This window comes from Equus asinus, chromosome 13, assembly GCF_041296235.1.
Source record: "Equus asinus isolate D_3611 breed Donkey chromosome 13, EquAss-T2T_v2, whole genome shotgun sequence".
In the NCBI taxonomy this organism is placed as follows: Eukaryota; Metazoa; Chordata; class Mammalia; order Perissodactyla; family Equidae; genus Equus; species Equus asinus.
In genome coordinates this window covers 45,579,032-45,594,311 of record NC_091802.1, presented here as the reverse complement: position 1 = coordinate 45,594,311, position 15,280 = coordinate 45,579,032, and the positions used below count along the sequence as shown (strand labels likewise).

At 38.6% G+C, this 15,280-nt stretch overlaps 1 protein-coding gene across 1 annotated transcript in view; it reads right to left on the bottom strand.

Moving 5' to 3' along the window:
- EFCAB3 (EF-hand calcium binding domain 3) overlaps positions 1-15,280 on the bottom strand; it is a 133,443-nt gene that overhangs the window by 69,170 nt on the left and 48,993 nt on the right. The window contains exons 14-17 of the mRNA XM_044745526.2: positions 15,021-15,125; positions 14,658-14,711; positions 13,400-13,504; positions 11,724-11,777 (exon numbers count right to left, since the gene is read on the bottom strand). Of these exons, the coding sequence (XP_044601461.2) occupies positions 11,724-11,777; positions 13,400-13,504; positions 14,658-14,711; positions 15,021-15,125 (318 nt within the window). The remainder of the gene's footprint in view (positions 1-11,723; positions 11,778-13,399; positions 13,505-14,657; positions 14,712-15,020; positions 15,126-15,280) is intronic.

Sequence of the window (15,280 nt, the reverse complement as noted above, 5' to 3'; positions counted from 1 at the left end):
CATATGAGATAGGGAGACATATTTGAAACACTGCATATTTAAAATCCACTAAAAAGAAAAGAAAGCATAGAAACCATAAGAATAAAAAATTGGGAAAAAGAACAGGCTAATTTGAAAAATAACTAAAACAATAACTAGAAATAAAAACAGTTACTGAGGACTGACGTCAGCAAGATAGTGGAGTGAACAGTTTTCTTTGTCTCTCTCCTTTCGAACTACAACTAATTGGACATTCACTGATGAACAGAGGATACTCACACAGCACCTCAGGATGCCTGAGAGACCCATGCTGCTATACATTGGGAGGTGGATGGACTATCCCTGGGGAGGAGGTGGAGATACGTGAAAACTTTCTGGCCCCTGACAGCCTAGTACCTGTGAGTGACTCTCTCCCAGCTCACAGCACGCTCATAGCACCACCCCCAAGGGTGAACATGTGCATTGGCATGACCATGGAAACAGGTGACCACAGCCCTAAGCCCCCCATGATTGCCCTGTGAACCAGTGGGAAAAATCTATGGTCCCACAGTAGCTGCAGGGAGAGTCTCTGGTCGGCCCTAGTGGAGAGGCCCCACCCACCAAACACAAAGGCTAGGAGACCTTGGGGCAGGAGTGGCTCAGCAAGGTGAGCTATCCGCTGGTTGCATTAAACACCCACACCTCTGCTGTGGCCCTGAGGGGGCAAGTGAGATCCAGTGGGGTTGCGCGAGTGGGCGGTGACAATCTGGAGCCCCAGCATGACTGCTTCTTGGTCCAGGGGGACAATCCACAGTCCCACAGTGGCTGCAGGGAGAACCTCTGCTTGGTCCTACTGGAGAGGCCATGCCTACCAAGCACAAAGGCTGGGGAACCTAAGAGCAGAAGTGGCATGGCTGGGTGAGCTAACCACTGGCTGCATTAGATGCTCATAGCTCTGTGGCGGCCCAGAGTGGGCAAGTGAGATCCAGTGGGACCAGACAGTGGCAGAGCTGTGAGTCTGAGCGAACCAGCTCCTGGCTGCCGTGAAAGCCCATAGCACCGCTGCAGACCCTACGGAGGGAGCATGTCTAAGTGGGTCTGTGGCAACAGGCACCAGCAACCTGAAGCCCCCCTATGATTGTTCCCACAGCTGACAGGAAACCCCCCAGGGCCACTGCAATCCCAAGGAGGGGCCCAGGCTGAGTCAGGAATAGCTGACAGGGATCCTGGTCAGTGCAGATTGCACAGCTGCTGCTCCCTATCCCCTAGTGGAAGCAGTAACCAAACTCTATCTCTATGTAGAGGCACAAATCCATGCCATCAAGCAGTATGAAAAAATATATTACATCTCCAGAAGGAAAATGACCAGTGCCCAGAAAACAATCCTGAAGGCACAGAAATCTATAACCTAAATGACAAAGAATTAAAAATAGCTATCATTAAAAACCTCAATGAGTTAAAAGAGAATACAGATAGACAATTCAATGAGTTCAGGAGCTACATCACAAAAAAGCTTGATACTAGGGATACAGGATACTTTTGGGAAAGTATAAAGAAGATACTATGGGAAAGATAAAGAAGAACCAATCAGAAATGTTGGTGGGGCTGGCTCTGTGGCCGAGTGGTTAAGTTCGAGTGCTCTGCTGTGGCAGCCCAGGGTTTCACCGGTTTGGATCCTGGGTGCAGACATGGCACTGCTCATCAGGCCACATTGAGGCAGTGTCCCACACGCCACAACTAGAAGGACCCACAGCTAAAATATATAACTATGTACCAGGGGGTTTGGGGAGAAAAAGGAAAAATAAAAAATCTTAAAAAAAAAAGAAGTGTTGGAGATGAAAAACACAATGGAGGAGATTAAGAAAAATCTGGACTCTCTGAACAGTAGGGCTGATAATATGGAGGACAGAATTAGCAGTTTGGAGGATAAGAATATAGAAATGCTTCAGATGGAGGAGGAGAGAGAACTAAGACTAAAAAGAAATGAAGAAACTCTCCAAGAAATATCTGACTCAATTAGGAAATGTAGCATAAGGATTATAGATATCCAAGAGGGAGAAGAGAAGGAGAATGGAGCAGAAAGCTTGTTTAAAGAAATAATAGCTGAGAACTTTCAAAACCTGGGGAGACAGCTGGAAATCCATGTGACAGAAGCTAACAGATCTCCAAACTTTATCACTGTGAAAAGACCAACCACTAAGGCATGTGGTAGTGAAGCCTGCAAAAGTCAATGACAAAGAGAAAACATTAAGGGCAGCAAGGCAGAAGAAAATAACCTATGAAGGAACCCCTATCAGGCTGTCAGCAGATTTCTCAGCAGACACCTTACAGGCTAGGAGAGAGTGGAATGACATTAAAAACTCTGAAAGGCAAAAACTTGCAGCCAAGAATATTCTATCCAGTCAAAATATCCTTCAAATATGATGGAGAAATAAAAACTTTCCCAGATAAACCAAAGTTAAGGGAGTTCCTCACCACAAGACCCTCCCCTCCAAGAAATGCTCAGAAAGGTCCTCATACCTGAGTAAAAAAAAGGAAAGGGATTACAAAACCCTGAGTAAAGGAGATAAGTAGAAAGACAAAATCAGAAAATTTCAGCTCTCCATCAGAACAGGTTAGCAAATGCTTAAGTATAACGTTAAAGATAAAGGGAAGGGAAACACCAACAATAAATATAATCTCGTCATTTTAATCACAAACTCACAACACAAGAAGAAAAAAAGATCTGACAATAACAACCTAGAAGGGGGAGAGGAAAGGGATGGAACCAGCTTATTCTAAGGAAATAACAGGCTATCAGAAAATGGACTTTCTCATCTATGAGAGGTTTTATGCAAACCACATGGTAACCACTAAAAAGATAATTAGAACAGAGACATAAATTACAAATAAGAAGAAAACCAACATAGAAAACTACCTAACTGAATTGGTAGTCCGAAATTCATGTGACGAGAAACAAAGGAAATGCAGGAGAACCGGAAAACTAGTGATAAAGTGGCAGCATTAGGTCCCCACATTTCAATAATCACTCTAAATGTAAATGGATTGAATTCTTCAATCAAAAGACACAGAATGGCAGGATAGATTAAAGAACAAGACTCAATAATATGCTGCCTCCAGGAAACACACCTCAGCTCCAAAGACAAACACAGACTCTGAGTGAAGGGATGGAAGATGATACTCCAAGCTAGTAGTGAACATAAGAAAGCAGGTGTTGCTATACTTATATCAGACAAAGTAGACTTCAAAGCAAAACAGGTAAAGAGAGACAAAGAGGGGCAGTTTATAATGATAAAAGGGACACTCCACCAAGAAGACATAACACTTATAAATATATATGCACCCAATATAGGAGCACCAAAGTACGTAAAGCAACTACTAACAAAACTAAAAGGAGGGGCTGGCCCCATGGCTGAGTGGTTTAGTCTGTGCACTCCGCTTTAGCGGCAGATGGTTTTGCTGGTTCGGATCCTGGGTGTGGACATGGCACCGCTCATCAAGCCATGCTGAGGCGGCATCCCACATGCGCCAACTAGAAGGACCCACAATTAAAAATATGCAACTATGAACCGGCGGGCTTTGGGGAGAAAAAGGAAAAATAAAATCTTAAAAAAAAAACCTAAAAAGGAGATATCAACAACAATACAATAATAGTAGGGGACCTCAACACCCCACTAACTCCAATGGATAGATCATCAAGACAGAAAGTCAACAAGGAAATTGTAGAATTAAATTAAAAACTAGACCAGATGGACTTAATAGATATATATAGAACACTTTAACCAAAAACAGCAGGTTACACCTTCTTCTCAAGTGCACATGGAACACTCTCAAGGAAAGACCATATGTTGGGAAACAAAGCAAGCTTCAACAAATTTAAGAGGATTGAAATAATATCAAGCATCTTTTCCAACCATAATACTATGAAACTAGAAAGCAATTACAAGAATAAAGCTAGGAAAGGGGCAAAGATGTGGAGATTAAACAACATGCTACTGAACAACCAATGGATCATTGAAGAAATTAAAGGAGAAATCAAATATTATCTGGAGACAAATGAAAATGAAAACACGCCATACCAACTCATTTGGGATACAGCAAATGCAGTCCTAAAATGGAAATTCATCACAATGCAGGCTCACCTCAGTAAACAAGAAAAATCTCAAATAAGCAATCTCAAACTACACCTAACAGAATTAGAAAAAGAAGAACAAAGCCCAAAGTCGGTAGAAGGAGGGAAATAATAAAAATTAGAGCAGAAATAAATGAAATTGAAACAAGACAGTAGAAAGGATCAATGAAACAAAGCTGGTTCTTTAAGGAAATAAACAAAATAGACAAACCCCTAGCCAGACTTACAAAGAAAAAAAAGAGAGAAATCTTAGATAAATATAATTAGAAATGAAAGAGGAGAAATCACAATGGATACCACAGAAATACAAAAGATTATAAGAGAATACTATGAAAAACCATATGCCAACAAATTGGACAACCTAGAAGAAATGGATAAATTCTTAGACTCCTACAACCTCCCAAAACTGAATAAGGAAGAAATAGAGAATCTGAATAGACCAATCACAAGTAAAGAGATTGAAACAGTAATCAAAAACCTCCCCAAAAATAAAAGTCCAGGACCAGACGGTTTCTCTGGAGAATTCTACCAAACATTCAAAGAAGACTTAATACTTATCCTTCTTAAACTATTACAAAAAATCAACGAACATGGAGCACTTCCTAACATATTCTATGAGGCCAACCTCACCCTGATCCCAAAACCAGACAAGGACAACACAAAGAAGGAAAACTACAGGCCAATATCACTGATGAACATAGATGCAAAAATCCTCAACAAAATTTTGGCAAACCGAATACAGCAGTACATTAAAAAGATCACACACCATGATCAAGTGGAATTTATACTGGGGACACAGGGATGGTTCAACCTTGCAAGTCAATCAACATGATACACCACATTAACAAAATGAGGAACAAAAACCAAATGATCATCTCAATAGATGCAGAGAAAGCATTCGATAAGATCCAACATCCATTTATGATAAAAATGCTCAGGGCTGGCCTGGTGGTACAGTGGTTAAGTTTGCACATTCCGCTTCAGTGGCCTAGACTTTGCTGGTTTGGATCCCGGGTACAGACATGGCGCTGCTTGGCAAGCCATGCTGTGGCAGTTGTCCCACATATAAAGCAGATGGAGATGGGCACGGATGTTGGCTCAGGGCCAGTCTTCCTCAGCAAAAAAAAAAAAAAAAAAAAAAGAGGAGGATTGGCGGCAGATGTTAGCTCAGGGTTAATCTTCCTCAAAAACAAACAAACAAACAAAATGCTCAATAAAATCGGTATAGAAGGAAAGTACCTCAACATAATAAAGGCCATATATGACAAACCCACAGCCAACATCATACTCAATGGGCAAAAACTGAAAGCCATCCCACTGAGAACAGGAACAAGACAAGGGTGCCAGTCTCATCACTGTTATTCAACAAAGTACTGGAGGTTTGGCCAGAGAAATTAGGCAGGAAAAAGAAATAAAAAGAATTCAAATAGGCAATAAAATAGTGAAACTCTCACTGTTTTCAGATGACATGATCTTATATATAGAAAACACTAAAAATTAATCAGAAAGCTGCTAGCAGTAATCAACAATTACAGCAAAGTTGCAGGGTACAAAATCAACTTACATGAATCAGTAGGATTTCTATACTCCAATAATGAACTGACGGAGAGAGAACTCAAGAACACAATCCCATTCACAATCGCAACAAAAAGAATAAAATATCTTTGAATAAATTTAACCAAGGAAGTGAAAGACCTATACAATGAAAACTACAAGACTTTCCTGAAAGAAACTGATGATGACATAAAGAGATAGAAAGACATTCCATGTACATGGATTGGAAGAATAAACATAGTTAAAATGTCCATTCTACCTAAAGCAATCTACAGATTCAAGGCCATCCCAATCAGAATCCCAATGATATCCTTCACAGAAATAGAACAAAGAGTCCTAAAATTCATATGGGGCAACAAAAGACCCCGAACTGCTAAAGCAATCCTGAGAAAAAAGAACAAAGCTGGAGGCATCACAATCCCTGACTTCAAAATATACTACAAAGCTATAATAATCAAAACTGCATGGTACTGGTACAAAAACAGGCATACAGATCAATGCAACAGAATTGAAAGCCCAGAAATAAAACCACACATCTATGGACAGCTAATCTTCAACAAAGGAGTTGAGAACATACAATGGAGAAAAGAAAGTCTCTTCAACAAATGGTGTTGATAAAATTGGAAAGCCACATGTAAGAGAATGAAAATTGACCATAGTTTTATGCCATTCACAAAAATAAACTCAAAATGGACTTAAGGTAAGACGTTAAAAACCTTAAGGTAAGACTTACATTACGTTAAGGTAAGACTTAATGGTAAGACCTGAAATGATAAGACTTCTGGAAGAAAATATAGGCAGTACACTCTTTGACATCAGTCTTAAAAGGATTTTTTCAGACACCATGTCTTCTCAGACAGGGAAACAATAGAAAGAACAAACAAATGGGATTTCATCAGACTACAGAGCTTCTACAAGGCAAGGGAAAACAGGACTGAAACAAAAACACAACCCACCAACTGGGAAAAAATATTTGCAAATCATATTTCTGACAAAGGGTTAATCTCTGTAATATATAAAGAACTCACACAACTCAACAACAAAAATCAAACAACCCAATCAAAAAATGGGCAAGGGATATGAATAGACATTTCTCCAAAGAAGATATATGGATGGCCCATATATCATCACCTTACACCCGTTAGAATGGCCAAAATAACCAAAACAAAAAATAACAAATGTTGGAGAGGTTGTGGAGAAAAAGGAACCCTCATACACTGCTGGTGGGAATGTGAACTGGTGCAGCCACTATGCAAAACAGTATGGAGATTTCTCAAAAATTAAAAATAGAAATACCATATGACCCAGCCATCCCACTACTGGGTATCTATCCAAAGAACTTGAAATCAGCAATTCAAAGAGACCCATGCACCCCTATGTTCATTGCAGCATTATTCACAATAACAAAGACATGGAAGCAACCTAAGTGCCCATCGACTGAGGACTGGATAAAGAAGATATGGTGTACACACACACACACACACACACACACACACACACACAATGGAATACTACTCAGCCATAAAAAAGGATAAAATCATCCCATTCACAACAACACGGATGGACGTTGAGGGTACAATGTTAAGCGAAATAAGCCAGATAGAGAAAGACAATCTCTGTATGACTTCACTCATATGTGGAAGACAAACAAACACATGGACAAAGAGAACAGATTAGTGGTTACCAGGGAGAAAGGGGGTTGGGAGGTGGGCATAAAGGGTGAAGTGGTACACCACAATATGACTGACAAATAATAATGTACAACTGAAATTTCACAGGGTTGTAAACTATCATAACCTCAACAAAAAATAGAGAAAAAGAAAGCAACTACAATATATATATATATATATATATATAGTTATTGAAATTAAAATCCCAATGGACAAATAGTATGAGACACAATTGTAAAGAGAATTAGCGAACTGGAAGAGAACTTTGAGATATTTTCAAAAATTAGGACAAAGATGTAAAAAAAGGAAAAATATGAAAAAAAGAGATATGAAGAGCAGAAGGAGAAGGTCCAACATACATATAATAGGAGTCCAAAAGTAAGAAAAGAGAAAAAAAGGAAGAGACAATATTTGAAACATAAGGGCTGAGAATTTCCACAACTGATGAAAGGCATCAATGTCCAGTTTCAGGAGTCACAAGTTCCAAGCAGGAAAAATGAAAAGAAGTCCATACTTGGCCACACGATAATGAGAACTTCAAAGATAGAGATAATCTTAAGAGTTAGAAGAGAAACAGAGATTTAACTGTAAATAAACAATGAAGACTTATAGTTTATTTTTAATGGCAAAAATGGAGGCCAGAAAACAAGTGGATATATGAATCTATCTATCTATCTATCTTGTTATGCATTTTCTTTTTCTCTTTTCCCCCCTTTTTAATTTAAATACAAGTTTGATTGTAGGTTAACTTTACAGGTTAGTCTTTAGATAACAGGATATTCAGGTGGGACTGTAACTAAATTTGGGAAGTAATTAATATAGCTCAGAGATGGATGACTGTCTCCCAGAGACAGACTATTGGAAGTTTGCTTCTCCTCATTCTTGGGAGACAGTGAGGACGTCTTCATTTGTATGAATAGTTGCATCTTATTAGTTGGAAATATAGACTTGTTTTGTTGTTATATGGAAGTTAATTTCAAACATATGTAGAAGGGTCTGTAGCTGAGTAGCCAAAAGTGTAGACTGCTCCAGCTATTTAGTTATCATCTCTCAGCTCCAGTCCTCCCCTTCATACTCTGCTTTCTGACGCTGAGACTGGGACTCTGTAAACTACATTTCTGTCTTGACAGCTGGCTCCATACTAAATTCTGCCAAAAGGGCGTGCTAGAGAGAGAGAGAGTCTGAAAGACTGGTAGATGAAGTTCCTTCTGTAGCAGCGGCTGAATCCAGTTTTCGCTTTCTTCCGCTTTGTGGAACCAGTTTCATTACACTCTCTTCAGGGATACTAGCAGCAGACATCAGAGTTCTAAGGTAACATAACAGTCTATAAGTCTAGACTTAGTCAAATCATGATTCAAGGATGAGTATAAAATGAAGATATTTTCAGACAAAGACTGACCCTTGTTGAAATTACTAAGAAAGACATACTTTGGGAAGAATGAAACTGAACCCAAAAAAGAGAAGTAAGAAGCAATGGTGAGCAAAGAAAGTGGTGTGCTTAAATTTTGTTGAAGATTGGATTTAAATTGCTCTACTCTTGCTTTCAATACACTCATTGGCAAAACTCCATTCCTGGTTAAGTCCAAGCTTTTGCTTACTCTGCCTGCAGCCATGCAGCTGAACTAGAACTAAAGTGAACTATGTTGACTGTTCTTATTTTAAACTGATGATCGTGAACCTCAAGAGGGTCCTTAATTCTGCTGGGCAATCACACTATGATTTGCTACTTCATTAACTTTCTCGCTCTTCTTGCTGACTACTTCAAATCTTCTCTTTTCAAACCACCACTTCCTCCTTTTCCGTTTGATCACAACTTCTTTTATTTCTTCAAATAAAAATAAAAAAGCCTTCTCTTGGCACCACTTTCACCAATTTACTTTCCCCTTCATTCCACTTCTTTACTCTCTTTTGCAGCAAAATTCCTCAGATATTCACACTTTCTAAATGCTATCCTCCCATTTTCTCTTAAACTCACTCTGGTCTGGCTTCTTTTCACCCTCACTGAAATTTCTCTTTTGATATCGCCAGTGTCCTCCATGTGGCTACATGCAATGGTCAATTCTCAGTTCTTATCTTACTTGATCAGCAGCATTTGACCGTGTTGATTTGCCCTCCTGGCTGATATTTATAGCAGATCCTGCAGGTGTCCCGATCACATCTCTTTAACCGTTACCATTTCACTGCATGCTATCCCAACTTTCAATTGCTGGATTCAGTTCAAATCTCTTTGTTTGAGAGATTTCTTTGGCTGCCAGTTTTCGCTTTGCCTATGCTTAGCTGGCTGGAAATGCCAGTAGAGTAATATTGCCTCCTTCTCCCTTGAGCAGTTCTCGACCAACGACTGATAGGAGTTGGTGTAAAAATAACTTAGTTTCCTCAATCCTCTCTGAGGCTGTGTTCTATACCATTTCCCAGATATTCCCCAATGGGATTAAGTTCCAGTTACCTTCAATGGTAACTTGGTTGATAAATACAAACTTTATTCACTGCTTTCGTCCATGTCTTACCTCTCTATTCCCCTCTGTGTTTCCTGGGCTCATCTCCCAAGTAAACTACCTGCATGCATAATCCTTATCTCAGGATTTGTGTCTGGGGGTACCCAATCTAATATAATGTCCTTTATTTGGCTTTCAGGACACCATATTCTCTTGGTTTTCCACCTACGTCACTTGCCATTCCTTCTTGGCCTCCTTTAATACCTCTTAATGTTGATGTGTTCCAGGACTCACTCCTTAGTTCTTTTCCCTTATCCATCTATACTCACTCCTTGGGTGAATTCATTCAATCTAATGGCTTTAAGTACCATTTATACACCTATGGCTTTCAATTATATATTTTTAGCCAAGATATTTTCTTTGAATTTGTGACTGTCTAGTAGCTTTGAACTTGACATCTCTATTTGGGCATATGTTAGATATCTCAAAATGTCCCAAACTGAACTCCTAATTTTCTTTCACCCAACTTCTATTTCCAGCAATTTTCTCCATCTCAGTTAATGGTAAGTCTATCCTTTCAGTTGTTCAGGACAAAAATTAGAATCATTCTTGACTTCTCCCTTTATCTAGTACTTTATATCTAATCCATCAGGAAATCCTGTTGACTCTTTTTATTATTATTTTTTATTGAGATATAATTGACATATAACATTATACTAGTTTCAGTTATACAGTATAATGATTTGATATTTGTATATATTAAGAAATTATCACCACAATAAGTCTAGTTAACATCCATTATTACAATGACCCCTTTTAAAATATATCCAGAATCCAACGACTTTTCATCATTTTCATTGCTTTCTACCCTGTATGAATCACCATCACCTCTAACACAGATTACTCTGAAAGCCCCTTAAATCGTTTCCCTCTCCTTACCTTTGGTTTCTTCCCCTCCACTCCCCCTCCCCATCTATTCTCCATACAGAATCCAGAAACATCTGAAGAAAATATAGATCAGATCATATCATGCCTCTGCACTAAACCCTGCAATGGCTTCCCATTTCTCACAGTAAAAAAGCTCAAGTCCTGGCAGGGCTTTCATGGCCCTGACTAATCTTACACCCATCACCACTCACTTCTTATCTCCTTTTACTTTTTTCCTTACTGACTGAGCTTCAGCTACATTGGCCTTCTTGCTGTTCCCTAAATACTCCAGGCATGCTCCTGCCTTCGGGCCTTAGTCCTTGTCCTATCTGCTTGCAACACTATTTTTCTAAAAGTCCCTACATGGCCAAAATCCTCACCTCCTTCAAGTATTTGCTCAAATGTCACCTTCTCAGGGAGGCCTGATTATCTATTAAAACTACAAGTGTCCCAACATACCTGGCTCTCCCAGTTCCTTTACTCTAGTCTACTTTTCTTTTTTCTTTTTGGTGAGGAAGACTGGCCCTAAGCTAACATCTGTTGCCAATCTTCCTCTTTTTGCTTGAAGAAGATTGCCCCTGAGCTAACATCTGTGCCAATCTTCCTCTATTTTGTATGTGGGACACTTCCATAGCATGGCTTGATGAGTGGTGTGTAGGTCTGCACCGGGGATCTTAACCTGTGAACCCCAGACTGCTGAAGTGGAGTGTGGCAACTTAAGCACTATGCCACCGGGCTGGCTCCTTCATTTTTTTCTATATCATTTATCACTTTCTAACATACTATATAATGTACTTATTTATTACATTTATTGTTTATTGCTTGTTTCTTCTGCAAGATTGTAAGATCCATGGGGAAGCAATGATCTTTGTTCTGTTTACTGATGTATCCTAAGTGCCTAGAACAATGCCTGGCATGTAGTAAGTGCTGAATAAATAGTTGTTAAATGAATGAATGAAGGGAGAAAAGACTATCGTGTTAAAAATATAGTTCCATATAAAACTTTAAGACCACGTAATATAATCCTCATTGTAACATGTCACTCACCTGCAACAAATTTAACTTCATCCATCAACATATTTAAATCAATCTTCCCATTATCTTTAAGATAAAAAAAATCACAAAGAGAATGAATTAGCTTTAAAACCAGTATACCAGGTTCATGGACACAGAATTCATCCTTGCTTGTTCTTTTTCTATATCTTTTCAATTATGATAATAGTTCATTGGTATTCTTTTATAGTTTTATACTCTTTTATTATTATTAATATGAATAGTATTATACTGTAACTTTTTTTTTTTTTTTTTAAGATTTTATTTTTTCCTTTTTCTCCCCAAAGCCCCCCGGTACATAGTTGTGTATTCTTCGTTGTGGGTTCTTCTAGTTGTGGCATGTGGGACGCTGCCTCAGCGTGGTCTGATGAGCAGTGCCATGTCCGCGCCCAGGATTCGAACTAAGGAAACACTGGGCCGCCTGCAGCGGAGCGCGCGAACTTAACCACTCGGCCACGGGGCCAGCCCCTATACTGTAACTTTTAAATAGGATAGGAAAGAACCTTTATTGGGTAAAAGTCTGTGCCTGTAAAGGACAAATGCCACGATTCCTTTACTTTGTATGTCTCTAATTACCTCCACCGAGGCCCCTTGGGCCCCTGAAACAGTTTTCCATCCTATCTCAGATGATTTCACAGGTGTACAAGGTAGTGCACAAGAATTAGATTAACAGCCTTACACTTTAAATCACTGTCCTGATATCTTTTCTCCTGTTTCAGGATACTAGGAAAACATGATAACCACAAATATCTATATTTATTGCATTGGTAGATTAAAAGAGTGATGAAAGGGATTAAAAAACCAAAGGAAAAGTCATATTTGGAAAAACTGCTTACCTCTTATTAAGGCAAATGTCCCAAGGGCCTAGAACAGTGCCTGACACATCACAGACATTCAATTAAAGGTTATGGAATGAAAGAATGAAAGGTACTTCTGATTTAGACAAGCTCATATTTATTGTTGGATCAATCTTGTATCTTTACTACTTCCTCAAGGGGACAGATATACTTCAAAATTTTCTGATGAATTTTTCTCAGTTCTACAAGCATAAGAGCAGTCTAACTTTTGCCAAGTTTGATTAATTCAATTGGTAACATTACTATATACCTTCTTAAATTTGTTAATTCTAGTGGTTCATGGCAGTATAGCAGAGTAGTTAAGAAACAGTTTCTGGAGCCAGATTGTCTGTCCACCATTTATTAGCTCTCTGACTTTAGGCAAGCTACTTGACTTCTCCGTGCCTTAGTTTCCTTATATGTAAAATGGCAGTAAAAATGGAACCTACTTTGTAGAGTTGTTTGGAAGATTAGAAAAGACAATATATTTAAAGTACTTAGAAATTTGCCTTGCACATGTCAAGACTATCTAAGTGTTAGTCATTGCTTTTTAATGCTGGGTTAGCAGTAGGGACTCAAAGATTAAAACCTTGCGTATTTTCGATAGACCCTGGCATTTCCTGTGGAGAGTGACACTTGTCACCTATATTGGGCAGCATTCTTGTCAATTTTTCCAAGTTATAGTCATTGGGCTCAGTTTGGTAGCTATGATGAAGGCCTCACTCTTTCTTTTTCTTCTCTTCATATACATCCTATATGAAGTTATTCCAGCCCTGATACTAGCCTCAGGTCCAAAGTTTTGCTAAGAGGTATACTGACATTTAAAACTCTCACCATCAACTGGTAGATGGTCCTTCAATTCCTGGATTTCTTTCTCCTTGAGATCAATTCCCATGTTTTTCATGAAAGTGTCCACTTTATTTGAAGACACCTTCGTCCCTTAGGAAAGAAAAGAATGGGATATGAGAAATATTTGTAATGATGTGAAGAGTGGGCATTCTAGCTCGTGCTTAGGCATCAACACTATATAGAGAACAAAGAGTAAAGAACAATTAAACTATTCAAGTAAATGTGATTTTGGTGTCTAAGTCAGGAATTCCTAAACCCTGATCTATGGGATTCTGTTATGGATTTTAGGAAAACTTTTAGGAGAAGAAAGTGAGAAGTTAGGGGGATCTGGTGAGTCATGGCAAAGATTAAAATCAACCTTTATAAACTATATGCACAGTAGGATTTGAAACTTGCTAAATTCGTGGAGAGCCAGCCCTGGTGGTCTAGTGTTTAAGATTCAGTGCTCTAACCATCGTGGCCTGGATCCATTTCCTGATCAGGGAACCACAACACCCATCTGTTGGTTGTCATGCTGTGGTGGTTGCATGTTGTTGTGATGCTGAAAACTATGCCACTCGTATTTCAAATACTGGCATGGTCAACCATGGTGGACAAGGTTCAGCGGAGCTTAAAGACTAAGACAGACTAGGAAGAAGGATGTGGCTACCCATTTCTGAAAAAATTGGCTATGAAAACCCTATGAATAGCAGCAGAGCACTGTCCGATATAGTGCCATCAGATGAGAGGAAGGTACAAAAAAAAAATCTAGGCAGGGTTTTGCTCGGTTTTACATAGAGTCCCTAGGAGTCAGAATCAACTTGATGGCACTAACAACAGAAAAATTAACGGAGAACTATAAATCAATCAATCCATCTATCCAACCAGCCAGCCAATCAATGGATTTACTCTATCATAATCCTCTAGGAAACTTTTAATAACATATATTTCTAGGTACTATCTCTGGAAATTCAAGATCGATATGACTGGAAGGGAGCCTAGTGATCAGAATGCTAAATTTTTTTTTCCCCTAGTGATTCTGATGTACAACTTTTTTTTGGAACCACTGCTTTTGGGTTTACTGTAGTTAAACCATTTTGGTGACTTAATGTGCCTAAAGCATATAAAGAATAAACACTGAATTAATAAACAGGACAGCAGGATTAATAACTTGAAAATTGTAAAATAGGAAGAGTTTTTGAAAATAAAAGCAAAGCTCAATGACTCTCGTTTTACCTGCCTTTTCATCATACTTCTCACTCACCTTCAAGAGATGTTAATTCTTTCATCAATCTGTTCATATATACCCTTCCTTTGGCTGTAAGAAAGGGAAAAATTCAAGTCTCAGGCACCAATGTAGCTATTTAAAAATAGAATAAAACATGCATAATTTCATAAACATAGACTTTTAAGCATTTTATTCTAGAAATTTATGTTATTTCACTTTCAAGAATACAACTCAGGAATGGAAACAGCTCTCAATTTGGTGAAATCATTTTGGTGGTGGTGGGGGCATAGAATATTCCTTACATAGGGAGTCACAAAAGTCCATATACTCAACTTTCTTTGAAGGCCACTGTGGTTTAAAAAATTTTTTTTTTTACACTGTGGTATTTTTAATGCTCACCATCAACTGGAAGATTTTTCAGTAGTTTTGTGCCTTTATCTTCTGTGAGCTTTATCCCCATATTTTCCAGAAAAGTTTCCAGGTTACTAGTATCAACCTTCTCACCTTTAAAAAGTAAAATGTGGCAATGGTTGAAAATTTGAAGAATGATGATTCTATATTATAGAAAACGCTTATATGGAATTTGCTGATTAAACATGCAGTAAACTTGGCAAGAATGCCAGCCATTGCTAAGACATAATCTTAGAGCTTTTTGCCTA